We start from the raw sequence: 24,722 nt of genomic DNA on the forward strand, positions 1-24,722 counted from the left end.
GAGTGGCGTCTGTCCCTCCATGATCGCTGTCAGGTGGTGGTTTGATATGCCAGGCCAAGGCTGAGAGCAGTGGGCAACTTGGCATTTTGAACTTGATCCGAGATATTATTCATTTTAGTTTCTCTGAAATGTGATTTCCGCTGTGAAATCACAGTGATGTTTTAAAATTTTTGACCTCATGTTTAGGAGAGACTAGTTTTTAGAACCTTTATATGCTTGACTCTTTATGATTTTACCTGTCTGGGGGAAAAAGAAAGAAGGAAAAGAGGGGAGGGAGGATAGAAAATCTCAATCTGAGTATCACAAGGAGTATGGTACATTTAAAATAGTGCTGAAGTGTTCAGTGCTCTTCACTCTCATGGGGCATGAAAGCCCTCAGGAATGGGGCTAAAGTAGCACAGGCTTATTGGCCTCGTAGATGCTGTTTTACAGTTTTAACAAAACACTTTTATGTATGTTATTTTGTTTGAGACTGACTGGTCAGGCAGCAGCGGTTCCCCCCGCCCCTTCATATGAAGAGATTGAGGATTCTCCTGAGCCAGGGTGAGGAACGTAAAGGACTTGAGTGATGTGATTTTTTTTCCACAAGGCCACAGCTAATAAAGGACATAATTAGGGGTTTTTTTTAGATGTACCTGTGTTTGTATTATTTTTTTGCACCATACGGCCCTTACGCAAGGGAAGATTTTCACTTCTCAGAAAGTAAGCATTTATTACAAATAAGTAAACACAAAGAGTCCTGAAAATACGCTATTTTCAGTTTGAAATGAGACGGGTGAGTTTGGTTCTGATTCTTTGCTTTGGAGACAGAGAAGGTGACATCACTGAGAGCTCTACATGAAAACTATACTAATGACCTGTTTGATGTCAGACGTGCTAGGTCCAAGGGGCACACGGGTCTTTAAAGTCCTCGTATTGCTTAAAGACAGGCAGTAAATAGAGAAACAAAAAGTACAAATTACTGTTAGCGATTTGATAGAAATAAACAGTGTGTTCTGTGGGAATAATGGGAATCGTATTTCAGATAGAAGATCTTTCTGAGGTGCTGACATTTAAAAAACTGTTCTCCAGAGGATAAAGAGATGCTGGAGCTATACCAAGGGAAGGCGTTCCAGAAAGAAGGAACGGCAGATACAGAGGCCCTGAGGTAGGGAAGAATGGGCAGGGCCATTGTGATGAGAAAATACTGAGCAAGCGGGGTGGAGTCATAAGCAGGCCCTGGGAGGGCTGGGCCTTGACAGCCATGGTGAGGAGTTTGCTTTGCTTGGATATGTTACTTCTCTATTTTTTTAGATCATTCCGGCATGTGGGAGTCACTTAGGCTGCCATTATGGTAGTCCAGGCATGTTGAAATGGCTTTGTGGTCTGAAGTGGTAATAAGTGGATGGGTATGAGATACAGGCATTTAATTTTTACATCATTCCTAGTGTTTGTCTCATTTTACATGTGGAAAAACAGATTCGGCGAGTCAGTAATTTTCCAAAGTTCTCACAGCTCACACATAGTAGGTAATAGGATGCAACCCCAGATCTGATTGTTTTCAAAGTTCATGTTTTTTCTTGCTACCCTAGGTCTCTTGAGTCAGCCAATTCCTCTTATTACATGAATATGTATATCAATTTTTATTTATATATATATACGTATTTTTAAAAATCTAACTTTTTCTATCGGAAGAAGTCTTAGAAGTTATCACAAGCACTTTTTTCCCCAGTGCGGGAATTCGTTCTACAACACTTTGAACAGGTGCATGATCTCATCTAAATTCATTTTGCCACACAATTTTTAGAATGATTTTTCGTCATTCAGAAGTGGTCTCCAGTTATCTTCCATTTTGAATTTGTGTCTTTAATCAGTGTTTTTGAGTATAATTGTTTTACAGTGGTGTGTTAGTTTCTGCTTTATAACAAAGTGAATCAGTTATACATATACATATGTTCCCATATCTCTTCTCTCTTGCGTCTCCCTCCCTCCCACCCCTCTAGGTGGTCACAAAGCACCGAGCTGATCTCCCTGTGCTATGCGGCTGCTTCCCACTAGCTATCTATTCTACATTTGGTAGTGTATATATGTCCATGCCACTCCAGTGGTTTTTTTTTTAAATAATTATATTGGGTGTATATGCCACTTCAGTTCTCAAGTGATCATGTATATTTTCTCACTCCTTTTCTGTGGAAGATTGCTTTATTTTATAGTAAGGAGTTTGTAATTTTTTCATCTACTCACTATATCTAAACAGTGTCCCTCATTCATACTAAATACGCAATAAGTTTTGTGAATTGAATGAGTTAATCTTTTAATATTTGTTCATGTTATGCAAACTGTACTTAATGTGCTGATGAGATGGGGGTAAGAACAGAGAGATGAATTATGACAGTCATCACAAAATTTAGATTGTGAGCCTATCCCTTTGGTATCACACTTTTACAACTCCAGTCCCTCCCATTGGCATCTGAATAATTCACTGTAGATTAACTTCAAGATTCTCATCCTCTTTTATATACCCATACTTTCTTGGGCTTATTCCACATTCTGATCTGTTCCCTTTGTGAGTTCTGTACAGTTAGTTTCATGGTAGCTTTTCTGCATCAAAGCCATCTCTTAGGATTTCCCTAAGGCTGGGCACACTGGTCTTTATCCTCAGATCAGCTCTTGCTTCCCATCATCAGCCCCCAGCATCCTCTGAAATCTTACCTCCTTTCTGAATTTTTTTCTAAATAATAAGGTGTAGGTTGATAGTATCCTTTGGTCACCCATGCCGCCATCCCCCAGCCCAGTACACGCATACACACTTCTCTTCCTCACCTTATTGGTTACCCCTCTCCCCCAGTGCATATATGCCTTCTGGCTCTAATGATCAATAAGTGGTTGGTAACTATGAATCATGTGCACAGAATGGGATGAGGAAGAATTTTAATTCTTGGCAGAGGCCCTTTGGTATCAACATGCCCATTTTCCTCAGCATCCTTCAAAAAGCTAGTATTGACCTCACAAGTTGGTGAATGATAGGACCCTTTGTCTGACGCGGTTCAGTAGCTAACTCATGAGCGCATTGAGTAAGAGACCACTCCTAACACAAGAGGATACCAAGTAACAGGAACTTACTGCAAAACTAGCATACCAGAAAGAGGGGAGTCGGAATCTAGGATTAACTGCTGACTTAAACTGATTTTAGTACAGGGACCATTTCTGTTTTACTAGTTTTATTACTTTGGGTACCTGGAAAAACATTGCCTACTAATAATAACATGATTTTTCATGTTACTGATGATTTTTTGAGAACTTACTTTGTCGCTAGTAATTCAGAGTATCAGATGAATGGTTAAAAGATTTGCAACCATGTTTTGTGTGCATTGAATAAAAATGTTCACGGAGGAGGATGACCCCCTCCCCATCCTTGATGTTTGGGCAGGCCACCTGACCTCATTAGTGAAAGCACAGAAGGAGTAGTTTGTCTTTAACTCCAGTGTCATTTTCCAGAGAAATACACATCCTTTAAAAAGTTTACTTGCTTTAAGACACTTCCATGCTGCTTCAAACAAAAGACATAAGGAGGCTAAGGATTGAAGACAACTATGCCTGTCTGCTCAGTTACACTCAGATTCCCTGAAAAGACTTGGACTCAAGTGTTGGCTTCCATGTCCGGATGGAGGGGTTTTTGCTTCCTTTTGTTCCAGCCTTGTAACTCTGGCTAGATCTCCTGAGACAGTTGCAGAGGAAGTAAATACAGGCAATGGCTGGGAAGGCTGGGTGTAACCATGAGCTGTATTATTAGGATGTTCAGATATAAACAGTAGCAGAAACACTGCCAAAAACAAGAGTTCTCTCTCCACTGAAAATATGTACAACTCTATTTTCAGACTGATGGGAACGCAACTTAGGTGTGGTTTAGATAATCACAAGGGATCCCAGGCTTCGTGACAGGAATGAAAAATTACCAGGATGGATCGACATTTCTTTTGAATTAACTTCTCTTATCCCGTGTTCCATGTGCACTATAACTCACCAGGACTTTGGATGTTCAGTACTTGTAGTGTCCATGGTCTGGTTGTCATGGAGATAGAACGTGGACAAAGGACTAAGTTTGTGTTTTAGCTACAGAATCATAAATGGAGTCAGAGCCAGAAAGTGGTTTTTGGTAACTTATTCCTCCAAAAGATGTGAGTATTTAGTGGCAAAATCTCTGTTTTCCTCATTTCCAACTACTTGCTAAACAAAATTTCAGAATCATTTTGAACTGTTTCCTCTCCTACCCATTCAATCAGTTGCCAATCCTGTATTTTGCTAATAATTCAGAGATTCCATAGGGCAAAACCTGGATAAAGGGGCTTATTATTAATCATTATCTTTGTTTTTCTCTTAAGCTCAAATTATTAGCAGTCTCAATACTGCTGTTTCTTTCTAGTCTGTCTCCTAATTCTGCTGGCGATCAGAATCTTCTTCCAAGCCTAGTCTCAGAGCTGGCTAAGAAGAGTGTCGGTAGTACAGAGAACCAGGTCATCATCCAGTAATATAGAAACCTGAGTCTTAGAAGTCACCTTTTGGAAAAGAGACTAACATGAGAAGAGGTGTGTTGTCATGTTTATAATCAGGGCCTGGCATTTTCTCAGGCCCATAGCAGGCACTCTGAAAATGTTTAAGGTGGAGCAACGTAGTGTATGTGGCCTTTAAGTTATCTCATTGTGTGAGTGAGAAACAGGGGAGTTGTTGAAAAATAGCCCCAAGACCAGGGTAAATTTATCTGTCACATCAGTGATTCTGAAACCGGGCAAAAAGCGGGAGAGATGTTTTGTAATCCAGTTTATATCTTAAACAGCTTACTCATATATAATAAGCACAGTATTTTTCACACATGAATATGATCTGCTTGGTGTTGCTATTACTGTATACAGGATGTGGTTGAAAACGCTGATACATGTTTTGACATTCTTTCCACACTCCGTGCATAAGGAGTTTGTCTTCTGGTTAATGGCATTGACCATGATTGGTAGCATCTGGCCCAGATTACCAATGCTCCTTCTGACTGTGTGGCTTCTTTTCTCTAAACAAGCTCGCTTCTCTCTAACTGCTGCACACTCCCTTTTTTTTGGGGGGGGGGGGGGTCAGGAAAACATACATAACATAAAATTTACCACATTTAAGTGTACAGTTCAGTGGCATTACGTACATTCACATTGTTGTGCAGCTATTATATTACCACTGTCCATCTCCAGAACTTTTTCATCTTTGCGAACTGAAACTCTGTACCTGTTAAACAGTAACTCTTCATTTCTCCCCTCCCCCAGTCCCTGGCAACCACTATTCTGTGTTTTGGCTCTATGAATTTGACAACTCTAGGTATCTTACATAAGTGGAATCATACAGTATTTGTCCTTTTTGTGACTGGCTTATTTCACTTAGCATAAGGTCTTCAGGGTTTTTCCATGTTGTAGCATGTGTCAGAATTCTCTCCTTATTTTAAGGCTGAATAACATTCCACTGCATGTATGTACTACCTTTCGTTTATCCGTTCATCTGTTGATGGCCATTTGAGTTGTTTTCCCCTTTTGTCTATTGTGAATATTGCTGCTGTGAACGTTGGTGTACAAATATCTGCTTGAGTCCCTGCTTTCAATTCTTTTGGGTGTGTAGCCAGAAATGGAATTGCTGGATCATAAGGTAATTCTGTTTAGGTTTTGGAGGAACCCCCTTACTGTTTTATACAGTGACTGTGCCATTTTACATTCTCAGGAGTTTACATGCACAAAGGTTTCAGTTTCTCTGCATTCTCACCAACACTGGTTATTTTCTGGAGGTGGTTGTTGTTGGTGGTGGTGGTGGTGGTGGTGGTGGTGGTGGTGGTGATGTGTGTGTGTGTGTGTGTATGTAATAACAGCCATCCAAAGACGGGTGTGATGTGGTAGCTCACTGTGTTTTGATTTATTTTCATTTTGTTAATCCACGCTCAATTTTATGCTGTTTATGTTTGTAAGAAGCCAGCTTTCCAAGCTGCTTCATCTGTAGATGTGTGTTATCTAACATGCGTGCTGCCTTCAGTGTGTCTTTTCTCTTGGTGTGTTCTGCCTCTACTCTCTTACACATTCTTTTCACCTTTTACTCAAGAACAGATGAAGCCAGTTCCAACCTTTCTCTCAATAATCATAACTTTGTTTAGCCATTTGGAAGACATCTTAACACTTAAAACTCAACACAGGCAGATAGAAGGCACCATCATCATCTCCTCTGGATTTCCTAAGTCTGTTAAATTGTGGATTTTTGGTTCCTCTTTCTCTCTTATTTCTGTGGGTTCTGCCCTTTGTACCAGCTTGCTGACCTGCTGCTTCTTCTGTGCTCCAAAGGCCATGTCCCCAGTCCAGGCACACGCTGTCTCCAGACCAGAGCAGTCTGGGCCCCTCTTGACTGGTCTTGTGTGTCCTGGATGTCCCATGCTGCTTCTTTCCTCCCCACTGTCCGATTTTATCTGTACATTTCTACAGTTGTTTTCCTAGTATAATACTGATTTTTTTTTCACTCCCTTGCTTATAAAATTGGGGAGAGGGGTCCACCCTGGTAGAGAACAAAGCCATATCTCCCATTATTCTTCTTTCCTCAGTTTATACTTCTGGACACTCATGGGCTTTTCGTGCTCCTCAAAAACATCTAAGGAAAAGTCTCTGCTCTGAGTTGTAAAGCTGTGCTCCAGAACCACTGACTGGACACATACATGTGTGTTTCTGGGAAAGGGTCCATGGCGTCCCTCAGATTCTTGAAGGAGTCTGTGCCACCAAAGGCTGTGCACTCCAGCTCTGAAGCGTCCTGACTGTTTGCTCATCCTCTTTGTCACGTGGCTGGAGTGCCCTGCCTTACCATCTCTCTCTTTTAAGCACACCTCACCCCCTGTAGGGCTTACCTCGTATACCACCAGCTTAGTTAATAAGCTTTTCCCAAATCTGTGAGCCAGAAATGATCTTTTTTTATACTAGAGACTTCCTTACCTCTCTGGGTTTCAGGTACTAGTTTACCTATTGTATTTCACAAACTAGTCTGTTTCCCAACCTGTAGTCCCCAGTTTGTAAGTTATTTCATGGGGTCTGATAAGCCTTAGACCCGTATGGTTATACGTGTGTCATCCTGGGATGTGGAGGCAGATGTAACCCTTGACATTTTAAATGAACAGAGAGGTCCCTCATACTTTAAAACTGTGGGACCTACTGTGCCAGTTGTCATCAGGATCATGATTCGTCTTTCTATTGCTGTACCTTGACACTGTTCCTTGCCTAAAGTGGGTACAGTACTCCCCAAAAGCAGACTGGCCAACGTGTGAATGAATCAGCAAGATAGTTCTAGGAAGACTTGTTATGCTAGATTTCCCCATCCTTTCCTGGTGAGGAAGTCTTTGATTTACCTGAAATTTACTAATTTTCAGTATAGGTTTTACTTTCAGTGTTTGTGAATGAGTCCTAATTCCAAAGAAGGAACTGACTGGAACTGCATCATTGCCAGATTTCCTGAAGCTTTTTGTGTACTTAGAGACAGTGAGCCTTCTCAGTACATCATTGGTAATTAACTGTTAGTGATTGAAAATGCAGGCTCCTTGAAATAGACAAAGCCAAAACAAACAAAAAACATTTCTTTCAATTACAGCATTTCAATGTTCAGAATATCGGCACCCACAGTTCCATATTTTAGTTGTTGCGTTATGATAATACTTTATTTTCTAAATATTTTGGTCTAAATTGAACGTTGACTCTATTTTCCAACAAATCTTCTCCAGAGATGTTAAATGCAATTTGCCAGACTTATCCAATTTCATATTGCTATTAAAAATTGTTTAAACAAAATATGAATTCTGAGACAAAGTTAAGAATAAGAAGAGACATTTGCAGGGATGGGGAAAGAGCGCTGGACTGGAAGTGAGGAAAACTGGGTCCTCACTCTGTCTCTAAGTGCTGTGTTACCTCCTTCGAGTCTCTTATTAAAGGGGGATGTGCCCCCATCCCCCTTGAATGGAGCTAGTAAAGGGAGGCAGAGTGATAATCCTGAAGGTTCTCCCAACTTATAGTTCTCTGTAAAGTCACTGATGATAAGGAATTCAAAGATTATTCGCTAAGCATCTACCATCTACTCATTGGGAGATCCGTGGAATAAAAGATGGGATTCAGTTCTCAAGAAGCTTACAGTCTTTTGAGCAGATAAGGTTACCAGTACAATATAGTTCACACACAACTATACCATCCCCAAATCTAGCCTCACTGAGTGTGTGGCCTCTTCTTGAAAATGGTAGTGTGCCTTCTTGTGGGACAGGAAAAAGGTCAAATCTAGGTGACAATACTTTGCAAACTTTAAAGTACCATGAATTTAGAAATATAAGGAGATGTTTTACAGTTTTAATTCTGGTATCACCTGTCTTGTTAAAATTGTTCTTTCCAAACTCACCACAAACCTCACAGTTGCCCAATTCAGTAACTTCCTTTCAAAAATTTATCAGTTTTGACTTCTCAGCAGCAGTTGGCACTGTGGACCTACCTTCTCTTTTCAGCCCTCTGCTTTGTTAACTTCTGTGAAACTCATCTCTCTGAATTCTCCTGCCTCTACAAGGGCGTGGCAATCTCTGACCTCCCCCCTCTATATATTGTGCAATGCCTTGTATGAAGTGAAAGAGAAGAGTTGTTATTCTGGCCCAGTGTCTGTATGTCACATTTGTGACCTGGGCAGAAATGTATAAAGCATTTCAAGTATGGTTTGTCATTAGAGTATCCCATTCACTCTAATTCCCATTTCTGTTGGTCACAGCACACCTTGTCCAAGTCAGCACACATTTCAGTGCCTGATGTGTGCAAAATGCTATGGAACGCTTATTTACTTAACATTTCCATGTCTCACATAAACTATGAGTTCTTTGAGGACTCAGTTCTTTTACTACTTCTGCTTTTAAGGCTTGACACAATGTTTTGATACACAGAAGGTTTTAGTACTTTTTTTTTTAAGCCTTTATTGAATTTGTTACAATATCGCTTCTGCTTTATGTTTTGTTTTCTTTGGCCACAAGGCATGTGGGATCTTAACTCCTGGACCAGGGATCAAACCCACATCCCCTGCATTGGAAGGCAAAGTCTTAACCACTGGACTGCCAGGGAAGTCCCTATTTAGTACTTTTTTTTTTTAATAAAAGAAGGAAGGAAACAAATCTGAGGGTGCTTAGCATTGTGTCTTTATAGAATCTTCCTTTCCTAGAAAGTAACCAATAGATTAAAAAATATTTTTCATTTTGAAAGAATGGAAGGTTGGAAGTATATCTCATATACTCATATGAGGTACCATTCATACCTGCTAGTTTGGCTACAACCAAAACACAGACAAGAACAGTAACAAGTGTTGGCAAGGGTGTGGAGAAATTAGAACACTCATACGTTGCTAGTGGGAATGTCAAATGGTGCAGCCACTCTGGAAGTCTGGCAGTTCCTCAAAATTTTAAACATAAAGTTATCATATGATACAGCAGTTCTACTCCTAGATGTATACCCAAGAGAAATGAAACACGTCCACCAAAAACTTGTGTATGGTTATTCACAACAGGATTATTCATAACAGCCAGCAAGTGAAAACAGCCCAAATGTCCATCAGCTGAAGAATAAATAAATAAAATGTGGGCATGTCTATACAGTGGAACATTATTTGGCAGTAAGATTAAGTACTAATACATGCTAAGACACGGATGAACCTTTAAAGCCTCTTGCTAAGTGAAAGAAGCCAGTCACCAAAGACCTCATAATGTACAATTCCATTTATAGGAAATGTCCAGAGCAGGCAAATCCATAGAGACAGAAAGTAGATTACTGAGTGCCTAGAACTGGGTTTGGGGTGGGGTGTGACTGCTACTCAGTCTCTTTTTGGTGCCATGAAAGTATTCTAAAATTAGTTAGTGGTGATGCTTACACAACTCTGTTAAATGGGTGAGTTTTAGAGTATATGAATTACATTTCAATAAAGGTCTTAAAATGCAAAATTACACACACACATACACACACAAAATGCAATGTGGTGTCCTGGATTGGATCCTGGAACAGTAAAGAAGATTATTGGAAAAATGAATGAAATCCAAAGTCTATAATTTAATTAATAGTAGTGTGCCAGTGTTGGTTTCTTAGTATTGACAAATGTACTGTGATTATGTAACATTGAAGAAACTGGTGAGACCCTGTGTATGAGAACTCTGTACTATTCCACGTTTATAAAAATTAAATTTTTTAAAAAGTAACACAGTCATTAAAATTCAGGAAGCTATAGAAAAATTAAAATGGATATTAGTTGTCTCTCTATCATTATTCAAGCATAACCACTCAGTGAAAAATTGAATCAGATTAGAGTTTTTCACCACATAGGTGTGATCATATTGAGAGATTTTTGGCTGCCACTGTGTTTAAGTGTTTTAATACTGTTTAATATAGACTAATTTGTCAAAATGTGATGGGTCTGAGATTTTACCCTGCTTGTAAGGTACCAAGTTAGCCTGACAATTTCATGGCTGCTGGCTGAAGTCAGGGAACTCCTGGGTCAGAGACAGATGAATTTATTACTCATCGTTCAAAAAGCACCATGAACATCAGCTTAGCTTCTCGTTGGTTCTTCTTGCTTCCCTAGTCTCACGGGGGCAATACGGAGGGGCCCAGGTAGATGCTCTGTCACAGCTGAGGAATCCCAACGTTAGGAAACCGGAATTTTTACATTGGGCAGTAAGCCTACCTGACGTTTGCTCTGATTCAACACATCTGCCCATTGCTTCAGAAAGAAGCAATATCTCTATCTTCCAAGGCTGTTTGATACATAGACATTCTTGAAAAGGTAGTCTAGAACAAAAGGACAGTCAGTGTCCTTTGCTCACAAGACATGCAGAAAAAGGGGAGACCCATGGGGAATTGCCTCCCACTGCTAATATGTTCTCATCCTTGTTATTCAGAAATTAGTGTATTTAGTTAGAGGTTTGATTTAATTTTAATTTCTTTCAGTATTTATTATATATTATTTTAAGTAATACTCTTAAATCTTTTTATTTTTGTTAAGTAATACATTATTTTAAATAAATATTTATGGATTATTTACATTATGTTATTTTGCAAAATGTATAACTCACTTTCTGTAACACGCAAATGCCTAAAATTACATGAAAAGTGTAGAGTATTAGTCCCTCAAATATTGAAGGCAAGAATGTTTGGTTTACTTATTGGCTATGGAATGATGTGTGAAAAGGTGACGAAAAACATTCTCAGATAAAGAATTTTAACAAAGTTTCCTAAAATGTTGACTGAAGAGGTGTTGAAGATCATGGAAGGGGAGAGAGCAAAGTCCTGATAATGCAGAGCGGCTTGGCATTCTTCGCTGTTTAAAGGAACTGCTTTTTTATTTCTGTTACCATTTAAATTTGTTGCTCTATTCATGGAGCAAAAGTACAGCAGTTCTGGACTCTTGCTTTTCCTGTTAACAGAGAAACTTACTTCACTGGAAGTGAACTTTGGCTCATTTCAAATGAGATGCAGTTCACAGTAAGAAGATCCTTCACTAAATGGAAGATTTTTTTGTTTTTAAAGAAAATTTGCTGTTTCAGTTCTTTGAAAGATGTGGATAGGGTTTGTTAACATTACTGAATTTGAGGTTTCTTCCTTAGGCACATTCAGATTGTGTTTTGAAAGGGGATATTTTGCATAATCTCAGGGAACCTGCTGGAGATTTTCTTTTCCATTCAAGATAACTTTCAAATTTTGGGCATCATTTTGTAACACACCAGGAATTGAAACATTGATGGCCCCTGGTCCCCACCTCCTCTCCTCTCTAACCGGTGAAAGAGCTGAAATGAGCGAATGATTTGGTGTTTTGTTTCATGGTTATTTGCAAGCAGCCTAATTCCTTGCATTTCTTCTTTGTCACACAGTTGTAATTTGACAGAATGTCCCATAGCGTTCTACCTTATCCCACGTAGCATACTTAGTAAAACTGTTGGTCCTTCTCACCAATATAGTTTAGTATCTTCTCACCAAAGAGCAGAAATTTACCAGTAGGTACACATGATATTGTAGAAACCGTTAAGTAAAATCATCTTTGAGCATAATAAATATTCAACTACTTGGTAATTTGTTTGGATACTCCTACTTACATTGTTTAGAATCCACTGACTGTTTCAGTGTTAATGAAACTAGAGGATTATAATGTTAAGGTGTTTGGGAGTGGTAAAAACTAAAATGAAATATTATACTTCTCTTTTGGGGATACATTTTTTCAGCTTTATTGCGATATAATTTATATACAATAAAACTCACCAATTTAAGTTCACAGTTTGATGAGTTTTGACAAATGTTTGAATTGTGTAGTCACTGCCACAGTCATGATAGGAACATTTCCATCACCCCTACAGTTCTCTCCTGTCCCCTTGCAGTCAGCCTCTTCCTCCAGTCCCTGTTAATCACTAATACACTTTCTTGTATTAATTTCGCCTTTTCTAAGGTATTATATAAATGGAACCATACAATAGGTAGTCTTTTTGTCTGGCTTTTTTCTTTTAATTTAACATAGTGATCTTGAGATTTGTCCATGTTGTTTGTATCTGTAGTTCATTCCTTCTGATTCTGAGTCTATTGCATTGAATGATGTATCACAATTCGTTTACCCATTGATGACAGTCTGGGCTGTTTTCAGTTTGGGGTTATCATGAATTAAGCTGCTATGAAATTCCAGTAAAAGTCTTTGTGTAAAGGTATATTTTGATTTTTGGGGTGGTAAATACCACAGTGGGATTGATTGCTATGTTGTCTATAAATATATGTTTGACTTTATAAGAAACTGCTAAACTGCTTTCTAAAGTGACTTACTATTTTGCATTCTCCCAGCAATGTTACCAATGTTTCAGTTGCTCCATCTTTGGCAACACTTGGAATTACCAGTTTTTAATTTTAACCATTTGAATGGCTGTAGACTGTTGTTTCCTTGTGGTTTTAATTTACTTTTCCCTGATGATTAACGGTGTTCAGCATCTTTTCCTGCATTTATTTACCATTCGTAATCTTCTTTGATGAAATGTTTATTCAAATCTTTTGCCTATGTGAAAAAGCATGTTTGTCTTACAGCATTGTAAGAGGTTTTGTTGTTGTTGTTGTTATGTGTATTTTAATATTCTAATTACCAGTCCTTTAGAAGATACATGTTTTGTAAATATTTTCTCCCAGTCTGTGGCTTGCCTTTTCATTTTCCTAACAATGCTTTTTGAGGAGCAAGACTTTAAAAGAATTTTGACGTAGTCAAATTTACAAGGTTTTTTCATGCTTTTTTAATGCATGCTAGGAAATCTTTGCCTGACCCAGTGTCACAAAAAACATTCTCCTCTTTTCTTCTATAAGTTTCATTGTTTTAAGTTTAACATTTAGATATATTTTGAGCTCATTTTTATAGACAATATAAAGTTTGAGATTTGGGGGAGATTTATTTGTTTGTTTTCACATGAACACCCAATTTTTGTAACTTCATTTGTTAAAAACCTATTCTTTCCTCACTGGAATACCTAGACATCTTTGTCAAAAATGAATAGGTCATATCTGTGAAGGTCTATTTGTGGATTCTCTCTTGTTCTTTCAATCTGTATGCCTGTCTTTATACCAGTACCAAACTGGCTTTATTAATATAGCCTTTTTAAAAAATAAATTGATTGATTGAGTTTTGGCTGCGTTGGGTCTTCGTTGCTGCCCGTGGGCTTTCTCTAGTTGCAGCGAGCAGGGGCTACTCTTTGTTGTGGTACACGGGCTTCTCCTTGTGGTGGCTTCTCTTTGTTGCAGAACACAGGATCTAGGCTTGCGGGCTTCAGTAGTTGTGGCACGCAGGCTCAGTAGTTGTGGCTCGCAGGCTCAGTAGTGGTGGCGCATGGGCTTAGTGAGATCGTCCTGGACCAGGGCTTGAACCCGTGTCCCCTGCATTGGCAGGCGGATTCTTAACCACTGTACCACCAGGGAAGTCACAATATAGCTTGCTTTTTTCTTTATTTTGGGGGGGGGGGGGGCATGGATTTTAGTTAATGTTTGGTTTTTTATTTTTGAGTTTAAAATTTTTTAATTTTAGCATTCCAAAAGCTAAAGCTATTAACAATACAAAAACAAATACTTCAGTGAACTAAAACCTTCACTATCTCTACATTTTTGGGAAATTATCCAAACTTCTAAAAGTACTTTTTTTTTAATTTATTTTTTTACACAGCAGGTTCTTAAATAGTTATCCATTTTATACACATCAGTGTATACATGTCATTCCCAATCTCCCAATTCATCCCACCACCACCCCTGCCGCTTTCCCCACTTGGTGTCCATACGTTTGTTCTCTACATCTGTGTCTCAGTGTCTGCCCTGCAAACCGGTTCATCTGTACTATTTTTCAAGGTTCCCCATATACATGTTAAGATACGATATTTGGTTTTCTCTTTCTAACTTACTTCACTCTGTATGACAGTCTCTGGATCCATCCATGTCTCTACAAATGACCCAATTTCGTTCCTTTTTATGGCTGAGTAATTCCATTGTATATATGTACCACATCTTTTTTTTTTAATTAATTAATTTATTTATTTATTTTTGGCTGTGTTTGGTCTTCATTTCTGTGCGGTCTTCTTTCTCTAGTTGTGGCAAGCGGGGGCCACTCTTCATCGCAGTGCACGGGCCTCTCACTGTCGCGGCCTCTCTTGTTGCAGAACGCAGGCTCCAGACGCACAGCCTCAGTAGTTGTGGCTCACGGGCCTAGTTGCTCCACAGCATGTGGGATCTTCCCAGACCAGGGCTCGAACCCGTGTCCCCTGCATTAGCAGTCAAATTATCAACCACTGCACCACCAGGGAAGCCCTAACACATCTTTATCCTTTCGTCTGTCGATGGGCATTTAGGTGGCTTCTATGACCTGGCTATTGTAAATAGTGCTGCAGTGAACATTGGAGTGCATGTGTCTTTTTGAGTTACAGTTTTCTCTGGGTATATGCCCAGTAGTGGGATTGCTGGGTCATATGGTAATTCTATTTTTACTTTTTTAAGGAACCTCCATATTTTTTCTCCATAGTTGCTGTATCCATTTACATTCCCACCAACAGTGCAAGAGGGTTGCCTTTTCTCCACACCCTCTCCAGCATTTGTTACTTGTAGGTTTTCTGATGATGCCCGTTTCAACTGGTGTGAGGTGATACCTCACTGTAGTTTTGATGTGCATTTCTCTAATAATTAGTGATGCTGAGCAGCTTTTCATGTGCTTCTTGGCCATCTGTATGTCTTCTTTGGAGAAATGTCTATTTAGGTCTTCTGCCCAGTTTAGAATTGGGTTGTTTGTTTTTTTAATAATGAGCTGCATGTGCTGTTTATATATTTTGGAGATTAATCCTTTGTTGATTCGTTTGCAAATATTTTCTCCCATTTCTGAGGGTTGTCTTTTCGTCTTGTTTGTAGTTTCCTTTGCTTTGCAAAAGCTTTTAAGTTTCATTAGGTCCCATTTGTTTATTTTTGTTTTTATTTCCATTACTCTAGTAGGTGGATCAAAACAGATCTTGCTGTGATTTATGTCAAAGAGTGTTCTTCCTATGTTTTCCTCTGAGAGTTTTATAGTGTCTGGTCTTACATTTAGGTCTCGAATCCATTTTGAGTTTATTTTTGTGTATGGTGTTAGGGAGTGTTCTAATTTCATTCTTTTACATGTAGCTGTCCAGTTTTCCCAGCACCACTTATTGAAGAGACTGCCTTTTCTCCATTGTATATCCTTGCCTCCTTTGTCATAGATTAGTTGACCATAGGTACGTGGGTTTAACTCTGGGCTTTCTATCCTGTTTCATTGATCTATATTTCTGTTTCTGTGCCAGGACCATACTGTCTTGATTACTGTAGCTTTGTAGTATAGTCTGATGTCAGGGAGTCTGATTCCTCTAGCGCTTTTTTTTCCCCTCAAGACTGCTTTGGCTATTCAGGGTCTTTTGTGTCTCCATACAAATTTTAAGATTTTTTGTTCTAGTTCCATAAAAAATGCCATTGGTGATTTGATAGGGATAGCATTGAATCTGTAGATTGCTTTGGGTAGTATAATCATTTTCACAATGTTGATTCTTCCAATCCAAGAACATGGTATATCTCTCCATCTGTTTATATCATGTTTAATTTCTTTCATCAGTGTCTTATAGTTTTCTACATATAAGAGTCTTTTATTCTCCCTAGGTAGGTTTATTCCTAGGTATTTTATTCTTTTTGTTGCAGTGGTAAATGGGAGTGTTTCCTTCATTTCTCTTTCAGATTTTTCATCATTAGTGTATAGGAATGCAAGAGATTTCTGTGCATTAATTTTGTATCCTGCAACTTTACCAAATTAATTGATTAGCTCTAGTAGTTTTCTGGTGGCATCTTTAGTTTCTCTATGTATAGTATCACGTCATCTGCAAAGAGTGTCAGTTTTACTTCTTTTCCAATTTGTATACTTTTTATTTCTTTTTCTTTTCTGATTGCTATGGCTAGGACTTCCAAAACTGTGTTGAATAATAGTGGTGAGAATAGACATCCTTGTCTTGTTCCTTATCTTAGAGGAAATGCTTTCTGTTTTTCACCATTGAGAATGATGTTTGCTGTGGGTTTGTCATATATGGCCTTTATTATGTTGAGGTAGGTTCCCTCTATAACCCACTTTCTGGAGAGTTTTTACTTTCAGTCTGAATGTGTCGCTAGGTCTGAAGTGGGTCTGTTGTAGACAGCATATATATGAGTCTTGTTTTTGTATCCATTCAGCAAGCCTGTGTCTTTTGGTTGGAACATTTTAATCCATTCACTTTTAAGGTAATTATCGATACGTATGTTCCTATTACCATTTTCTTAATTGTTATGGGTTTGTTTTTGTATGTCCTTTTCTTCTCTTGTGTTTTTCACTTAGAGAAGTTCCTTTAGCATTTGTTGTTTGGTGGTGCTGGTTTGGTAGTGCTGAATTCTCTTAGCTTTTGCTTGTCTGTAAAGCTTTTGATTTCTCCATCAAATCTGAATGAGACCCTTGCCAGGCAGAGTAATCTTGGTTGTAGGTTCTTCCCTTTCATCACTTTAAATATGTCATGCCACTCCCTTCTGGCTTGTAGAGTTTCTACTGAGAAGTCAGCTGTTAACCTTATGGGAGTTCCCTTGTATGTTATTTGTCATTTTTCCTTTGTTTGCTTTCAGTAATTTTTCTTTGTCTTTAATTTTTGCCAGTTTGATTACTATGCGTCTCAGTGTGTTTCTCCTTGGGTTTATCCTGCCTGCGACACTCTGCGCTTGCTGGACGTGGGTGGCTGTTTCCTTTCCCATGTTAGGGAAGTTATCGATTATAATCTCTTCAGATATTTTCTCGGGTCCTTTCTCTCTCTCTTCTCCTTTTGGGACCCCTATAATGCGAATGTTGTGTTTAATGTTGCCCCAGAAGTCTCTTAGGCTGTCTTCATTTTTTTTCATTCTTTTTTCTTTATTCTGTTCCGTGGCAGTGAATTCCACCATCCTGTTTCCAGGTCACTTATCTGTTCTTCTGCCTCAGTTATTCTGCTATTGATTCCTTCTAGTGTATTTTTTATTTCAGTTATTGTATTGTTCATCTCTGTTCTTTAATTCTTCTAGGTGTTTGTTCTTTAATTTTTCTAGGTCTTTGTTAAACATTCCTTGCATCTTCTTGATCTTTGCCTCCATTGTTTTTCTGAGGTCCTGGATCATCTTCACTATCATTATTCTCAATTCTTTTTCTGGAAGGTTTCCTATCTCCACTTCATTTAGTTGTTTTTTGGGGGTTTTATCTTGTTTCTTCATCTGATTCATAGCCCTCTGCCCTTTCATCTTGTCTGTCTTTCTGTGATTGTGGTTTTTGTTCCACAGGCTGCAGGGTTGTAGTTCTTCTTGCTTCTGCTGGTGGATGAGGCTATCTATGAGGCTTGTGCAAGTTTCCTGGTAGGAGCGACTGGTGGTGGGTAGTGCTGGGTGTTGCTCTTTTGGGCAGAGCTCAGTAAAATTTCAGTCTGCTTGTCTGCTGATGGGTGGGGCTGGGTCCCTCCCTGTTGGTTGTTTGGCCTGAGGCAACCCAACACTGGAGCCTACCTGGCCTCTTTGGTTGGGCTAATGGCAGACTCTGGGAGGGCTCACGCCAAGGAGTACTTTCCAGAACTTCTGCTGCCAGTGTCCTTGTCCTCACGGTGAGCCACAGCCACCCCCGTCTCTGCAGCAGACCCTCCAACACTAACAAGTAAGTCTGGTTCAGTCTCCTATGGGGTCACTGCTCCTTCCCCTGGGTCCTGATGCACACACCACTTTGTGTGTGCCCTCCATGAGTGGAGTCTCTGATTCCCCCAGTCCTGTCCAAGTCCTGCAGTCAAGTCCTGCTACCCTTCAAAGTCTGATTCTCTAGGAATTCCTCCTCCCGTTGCCGGACCCCCAGGTTGGGAAGCCTGATGTGGGGCTCATAACCTTCAGTCCAGTGGGTGGAATTCTGTGGTATAAGTGTTATCCAGTTTGTGAGTCACCCAGCAGTTATGGGATTTGACTTTATTGATTGTGCCCCTCCTACTGTCTCATTATGGCTTCTCCTTTGTCTTTGGATGTGGGGTATGTTTTTTGGTGAGTTCCGGTGTCTTCCTGTCGATGATTGTTCAGCAGTTAGTTGTGATTTCGGTGCTCTCACAAGAGGGAATGAGCGCACGTCCTTTTACTCCGCCATCCTGAACCAATCTCCCAAAAAAGCTTTTATATATAGTAAGTCTTGAGATCAAGTAGTGATGAATTGGGGAGAATTAACATTTAACAGAATTGAGTTTTCTGATCTATGAACATGGTGTCTCTATTTGAGCCTGCTTTAATTTTTCTCAGTAGTGTTTTGCAGTGTTTAGAGTACAGGTATTACTCATATTTTATTAAATTTATGCCTGATTATTTTATATTTCTCGATGCTATTGTAAATTGTATTACTTTTGTTTTTAACTTTAATTTTTAATTGTTCACTCCTAATATATAGGACTAGTGTTAATTTTTTTTTTGTACATTGACTTTATAACCTTCAGCTTTGCTAAACTCGTTTATTCTAGTAGCATTTTTGTAGATTCCTTGAGATTTTCTCCATAGATAATCATGCCATCTATGAATAAAGTAGTAACTACTTCTATTCTACATCTGTGCATTTTATTTCTTTTTCTGCTTTACTGCATTGGCTAGAACCTGTACCTATTGAATAACAGTGCTGAGAGTGGACATTCTTGCCTTGTTTTTGATCTCAGAGTGAAGTATCAGGATTTTTTAAATAGATGCCCTTTATCAGGTTGAGGAATTTCCTTTCTGTTTTCAGTGTTCTATGAGTTTTAGATGTTGAATTTTGCCAAATTCTTTTCTGCATCTCTTGATAATCATTAGTTTGTGAGAGGTTTTGGTCTATTAATAAATTGATTTTCAAATGTTAAACCAACCTTGCTTTTCTGGGATGAATTTGGTCACGATGTTTATCTTTTTTCTATATTGCTGGATTCAGTTTCCTAATTTTTGTTCAGGATTTTTTCGTCTATGTTCCTGAGGATATTGATTTATAATTTTCTTACGTCTTTGTCTAGTTTTGGTGTCAGGGTAATGCTGGGCTTATAAAATGAGCTGTATATTGTTCCCTCCTCTTTTGTTTTCCTTAGGAGTTTGTGTAGAATTGCTATTATTTCTTCCTTAAATGTATGGTGCCATTTACCTTTGAAGTCATCTGGGCCTGGAGTTTTCCTTACAGGAAAGTTTTAAACTATGTATTCAATGTCTTTAATAGAATAAGGGTGTACAGATTATCTGTATCTTTTTGAAAGAATTTTGGTAGTTTGTGTCTTTCATGAAATGCTTCCATTTCATCTAACTTGTTGTATTTCTTGTTCGTAATATTGATATTTCCCTATCATCCTTTCAGTGTCTGTAGGATCTTTAGTGATGTCCCCCTTTAAATTCTTGATACTGGTAATTTTTAACTTAGAATTCTTTTCTGGTCTATCTAGTTAAAGTTTTACTGATATCAGTAAACTGATCTTCTAAGGATCCAGCTTTTGATCTTATTGATTTTATTTTTCTGTTTTCTCTTTCACTGATTTCTGCTCTTTGTTTTACTCATCATGTTTGCTTTGTGTTAATTTTGCTAAGTTCTTAAGGTGGAAGCCTAGATCACTGATTTGAGACATTCCTTTTCTAAAACAAGGATTTAATATTATAAATTTTGCTCTAGGCATTATTTTGGCTGTATCTCACAAATTTTCATATGTGGTATTTCTATTTTTATTCAGCTTGAAATATTTTCTGATATTTAATGTTTCCTTAAGATTTCTTTTTAGAAGTTTTTTTTTAAATATTGTGTTTTTCCAGATATCTTTTTGATTTTGGTTTCTAATTTGATATTGTTATGGTCAAAGAGCATGTTTAATATGATTTTAATCCTCAAATTTGAGACTTGTGTTATACGACAGAATATATTCTATCGTGGTGAACATACCATGTGCATTTGAAAAGAATGTTGGGTAAAAGGCTCAGTATATGTTGATTAAATCAAATTGGTTGATGATGTTTTCCACGTTCTTTATGTGTATTCTTGCAGATTTTGTGTCTACCTGTTTTATCAATTACTGAGAGAGGGCTGTTGAAATCTCTAATGGTAGTTTTAAAAATTACATTATTTTTAATCTAATGAAAGTGGAAAGTTATAATGTTAAGATGGTTTGGAGTTGTAAAGGCTAAATTTAAAAAAAATGGTTTAAGGCGGGTGTATGTGCTTCTTAATATGCTTTAGAATCACATAGGTTTGTATTCCATTCCCAGTCCTGCCATTTATTACCTTAGCAACTCCTCCAAGCGTAGCTGTTCTTTGGATAGAGATATTACAAACTTCTTGGAGCTAGTGTGGGGATTAAATGCAATAACATATGTAGAATTCTTAACCTGATGCCCAACATACAGTAATTCTTGAACAAATAGGAATTATTTTTGCATTTTCTGAGTTGCAACCTAGGATGTGGAATGCATATTTCAATATTTGATCCTTTTCACCTGTTAACTTATTTTTCTTTTTTATTTCACCATTGGCCTGCACCATGATCTTCCTCTTTGTATATCTTTTTTCCTTTTGTTTTTATATGCCTAACTTTTACTGACAGTTTCTTTAGAGTCTTAATTGAGTATAGATTGCCTTGTTGTGTTGTGAAAAAGGTTTTTTCTTGACATAATTTTACCCACTTTGCAATAAAATATTAAAGAAAAAGATAGGAGTGTTGGTGTGGTAGATATACTTGCAACAGCTGTATAAACATCCCACACTACTTCACCGTCTGAAGGTCAATCTCTTTTTCTTTTTCTTCAGATAAACCGAGAAAGTTGGTGTACCATTGAGCCATGCCCAGATGCAGCATCTCTCTTGGCTCCGACGCAGAGCGCAGGTACGCGGGGATTCTCCAACTTCCCATTTGCTTGAATAACTCATCCAAAATGTCCATTTTCTAGAGCCACATTCCCACTCTAATAACAGATTGTTTGATTTCAAGGTCTGTCCTTCATGAGCATTAATGGGATAAATCAGAAGGAGGGGTGTATGTGATTTGGGTTTGTAGGCATTTTGTCTCACAGTTGAAAATGAACACGTAATTACCTAAATTTCACTTCAGTATTAAGTTTTCACATGTGGCTTTATGATTTATTAATTCATCTGTGAAGGCGTATGTGCTGTGCATATATGTACATGTGATAAAGGTTTCTTATTATGGTAAAACTATAAATATGTATTATTAAGGACTAATCCTGGGGCTCTCGATTTTGGTTGTACATTGAAATTACCTAGGGAGCTTTAAAAATGTAGTGATCTCTGGGTCCTGCCCCTAGGGATTCTGATTTAATTGGGCTGGGGTGTGGTCTGGGCATCAGAATCTTTAAAAGCTCCCTTGGTTCCTCTGCTTTGTAGCCAAGATTGAGAGCCATAATCTTTGGAAGTATTGTCAGCAATTGAGTCTTTCCTTAAGCACCCATGAGGTATTAGTAACATTGGATGAGGGTAAAATTCTCTTAAGACCTTGCTGGTTAATGACACAGCACATGATCTGTGGTTAGTTAGGAATCCCAACTTTTTATCCAAGTTTAGCCACTAATTCACTGTGACGTAAGGTACGTTCCCTAATGTCTATGTGCTCTATTGTCTTCCATCCCTAAAGCCTTACTGGCCTTTCTTAAGGGAAGAGTCCGAATGACCTGGTGAGTAACTGAAGTCTCTGTGCCTGTTCTTGCAGCTGGTAATTTGCATTTTGGGCTCTTGAGTCGACTTTACCCAACAAAACCTCTGTTAACCTGTCCAGTTTTCACTGACCTGCTTTAAAAATTACCAAGTTTTCATTTACTGGTCTTTTAGAGACAGTTTAGCTGTGGATGTCCTGCAGTAGTATTAAATTTAAAGACAGATGGTTCAAATGCTCTATCTCCAGTGAAGTTTCCTACTGATTCTCAGTCCTCTGACTTTGCTCCAAAGGAAGTGTCAGAACAAATATGAAAAGTTTTTTTCTGTTTTTCTCTCACGTGGAAAAAGAGGTTAAAGGATATTATTATGCTGTAGTTGTGTTTCGGGTCTCCGAATATTATAAGACTGACCTTGTTCACAGATGTAACTTACATTTTCCCTATCTCTCCCCCTAGAATCTTCTACTTAAAAGTATAGTACTTACTGTGTTTTGGTTCTTTAAGCTGTTTGGGGCTTTTTCTAAAAGTGTAATTACTCTCAACCACTCAGGCAGTGAAATTGTCTGCTATGTAGAGGTTGCCTCATAATTTGAATATTCACAGGAAGTTTCTTCACATGCTGCAGTTTATTTTACTCATTTAAGGAAATGTATTTTGAACCCCTGAGCATTTTCCCCAGGGCATAATCTTGACCTTCTCCATACCCCAGCCCCCAAAAGACTTTGGTTTTTTTAGAGTGATTCTTTTTAAACTTCAGTTTATCAAAACCCAAGATCTGGATTATGCTTCTGAACTTCAGACCTGAGATTTTTATTTTAGGCATATTGTTTTGTGAATTCTAGGTACTTTCAGTCATGTAGGTTTCTTTCTTTTACTTTTAAACACAGCTCAAGAGAGCAATAGTGTTAGACTAAATAAGGTAGTAACATTTAAAATCACTTTGTATACTCTTCAATCCAGGATAAATGCAAACCTATTTAAATAGGAATAAATACAGATGTGTTATGATTAACATGGTTCAGCAAAGCCCAGTGAGTGGGCTGCTGGTAAGTTTTCCTACCCTTCCCCAACTATAATTTGTTTACATATGTATAATTGAAACCTCAAAGACTAGATAGCACTTTAAAAGTGCACATTTTGTTAGCTTTTAAAAAGCTAGTGGCTCCGGACACAAAAGTTATAGACAGATTTATATATGGGTCATAAAATGGGGTTGGCCCACCTCAAGGTGTAATGTCCTTACTGGATACTTGTCAAATCACACATTACAGGTTAATGAAGCCTTAGCTCCATTAGGCATGTTTATCGCATGCCTGCTGTGTACTCAGGGGCGGAGTTCTGGTTACTATATATATAAATTATTTCTCACCATCCCTACAACTATGTTAGGGAGGTACAAATCATCCCATTTCATTGGTATGGAAATGGAGACTTAGAGGGTCAAATTCCTTCTTGCCTGGGATCTTTTTGCTATAAGTATTCGGATCCAGATTTGAGCCACATCAGCCTCACTCTGAAACCAATGATCATTCATTCCTGTTTATACCTTTGTTTGCTGCTCCACTTTATTCCTTAGGAAGGGGGGCATGTAAGAAGAAAGGAAAGATTTTATCCATTTTGAAAACTTGTCAACACATGTGAAATGGGGTATAGATTAGCTCTGCCTTAGGGTCCCCCCACTTCCATTTGTGGGGTTTCATAATGGCTTAAGGTCCTTTTCTCTCCCTTGTTCCTCGTTTTCATAGTCTTCCCTCCGCCCCAGCTCACCAACCAACATTGTATCACAGCAGCAGATTCTCATCCCAGACTTGGTTTGTGGTCCCTTGTAGTGCTGGCTTGGATTTATTTTCTGGGTGAGGTATTCCTACCAAGGCTGAGTCCGGATCTTCCCCGTGGATTTTCCATTAGAATGTCTTAAGCTGCTCTGTTTTCCAGGTCTGGAATTGGGACGTGGTCTGTTTGACTGCCAGCTGGACAGCTAGCACCTTAGCATAGTTGCTGCGGCAGCCCTTTCTTTCCTTGGCCAGTCCCCCTATTTTCCCCTCATCCATGGAGTGGAGTTTTTGATTTTTCCAAGTGGGGAAAAGGTGTGGGGGGAACAAGTAGAAAAATCACAGCCACCAGCTCCGCCTAAGTTAGTACATACTCTGGGATGTGGGAAAAAAGGGACCAGAACTCCAGAATCCCCATGATTTCCAGTCTTCAAAAGGCAAGGCTATTCCCATTAACTAACACACTCAGAAATAGTTTGGACCAAGACTGAAATGGACCAAGGTAATTTTTTCTTTAACTGAAACATTTTCAGATTAATCTGCGGGCCGTGCCTTTATTCCTATGGCATCCTTTCTGTACTTCTGTGTTGAAATTACCTCTTAATATATTCATTTCTACTACAAAATTGTAAACTACTCCCCCCCTCCACATAGACACAAACATCAGGCATCTCTTTTTATTTGGATAATTCCCAGTACCTAGTCAAATGCCTAACTAATAGAAAAGGTAATTTTATTGACAAGTGATTCATGACCT

At 38.5% G+C, this 24,722-nt stretch overlaps 1 protein-coding gene across 11 annotated transcripts in view; it reads left to right on the forward strand.

Annotated features, from left to right (window-relative positions):
• The window catches only part of AKAP13 (A-kinase anchoring protein 13), a 350,062-nt gene that overhangs the window by 233,818 nt on the left and 91,522 nt on the right, over positions 1-24,722 (forward strand). For all 11 annotated transcript variants that reach the window (XM_019945698.3, XM_073801374.1, XM_073801373.1 and 8 more), the window contains one exon: positions 21,334-21,409. In XM_019945698.3, the coding sequence (XP_019801257.2) occupies positions 21,334-21,409 (76 nt within the window). The remainder of the gene's footprint in view (positions 1-21,333; positions 21,410-24,722) is intronic.

This window comes from Tursiops truncatus, chromosome 2 (assembly GCF_011762595.2).
Source record: "Tursiops truncatus isolate mTurTru1 chromosome 2, mTurTru1.mat.Y, whole genome shotgun sequence".
In the NCBI taxonomy this organism is placed as follows: domain Eukaryota; kingdom Metazoa; phylum Chordata; class Mammalia; order Artiodactyla; family Delphinidae; genus Tursiops; species Tursiops truncatus.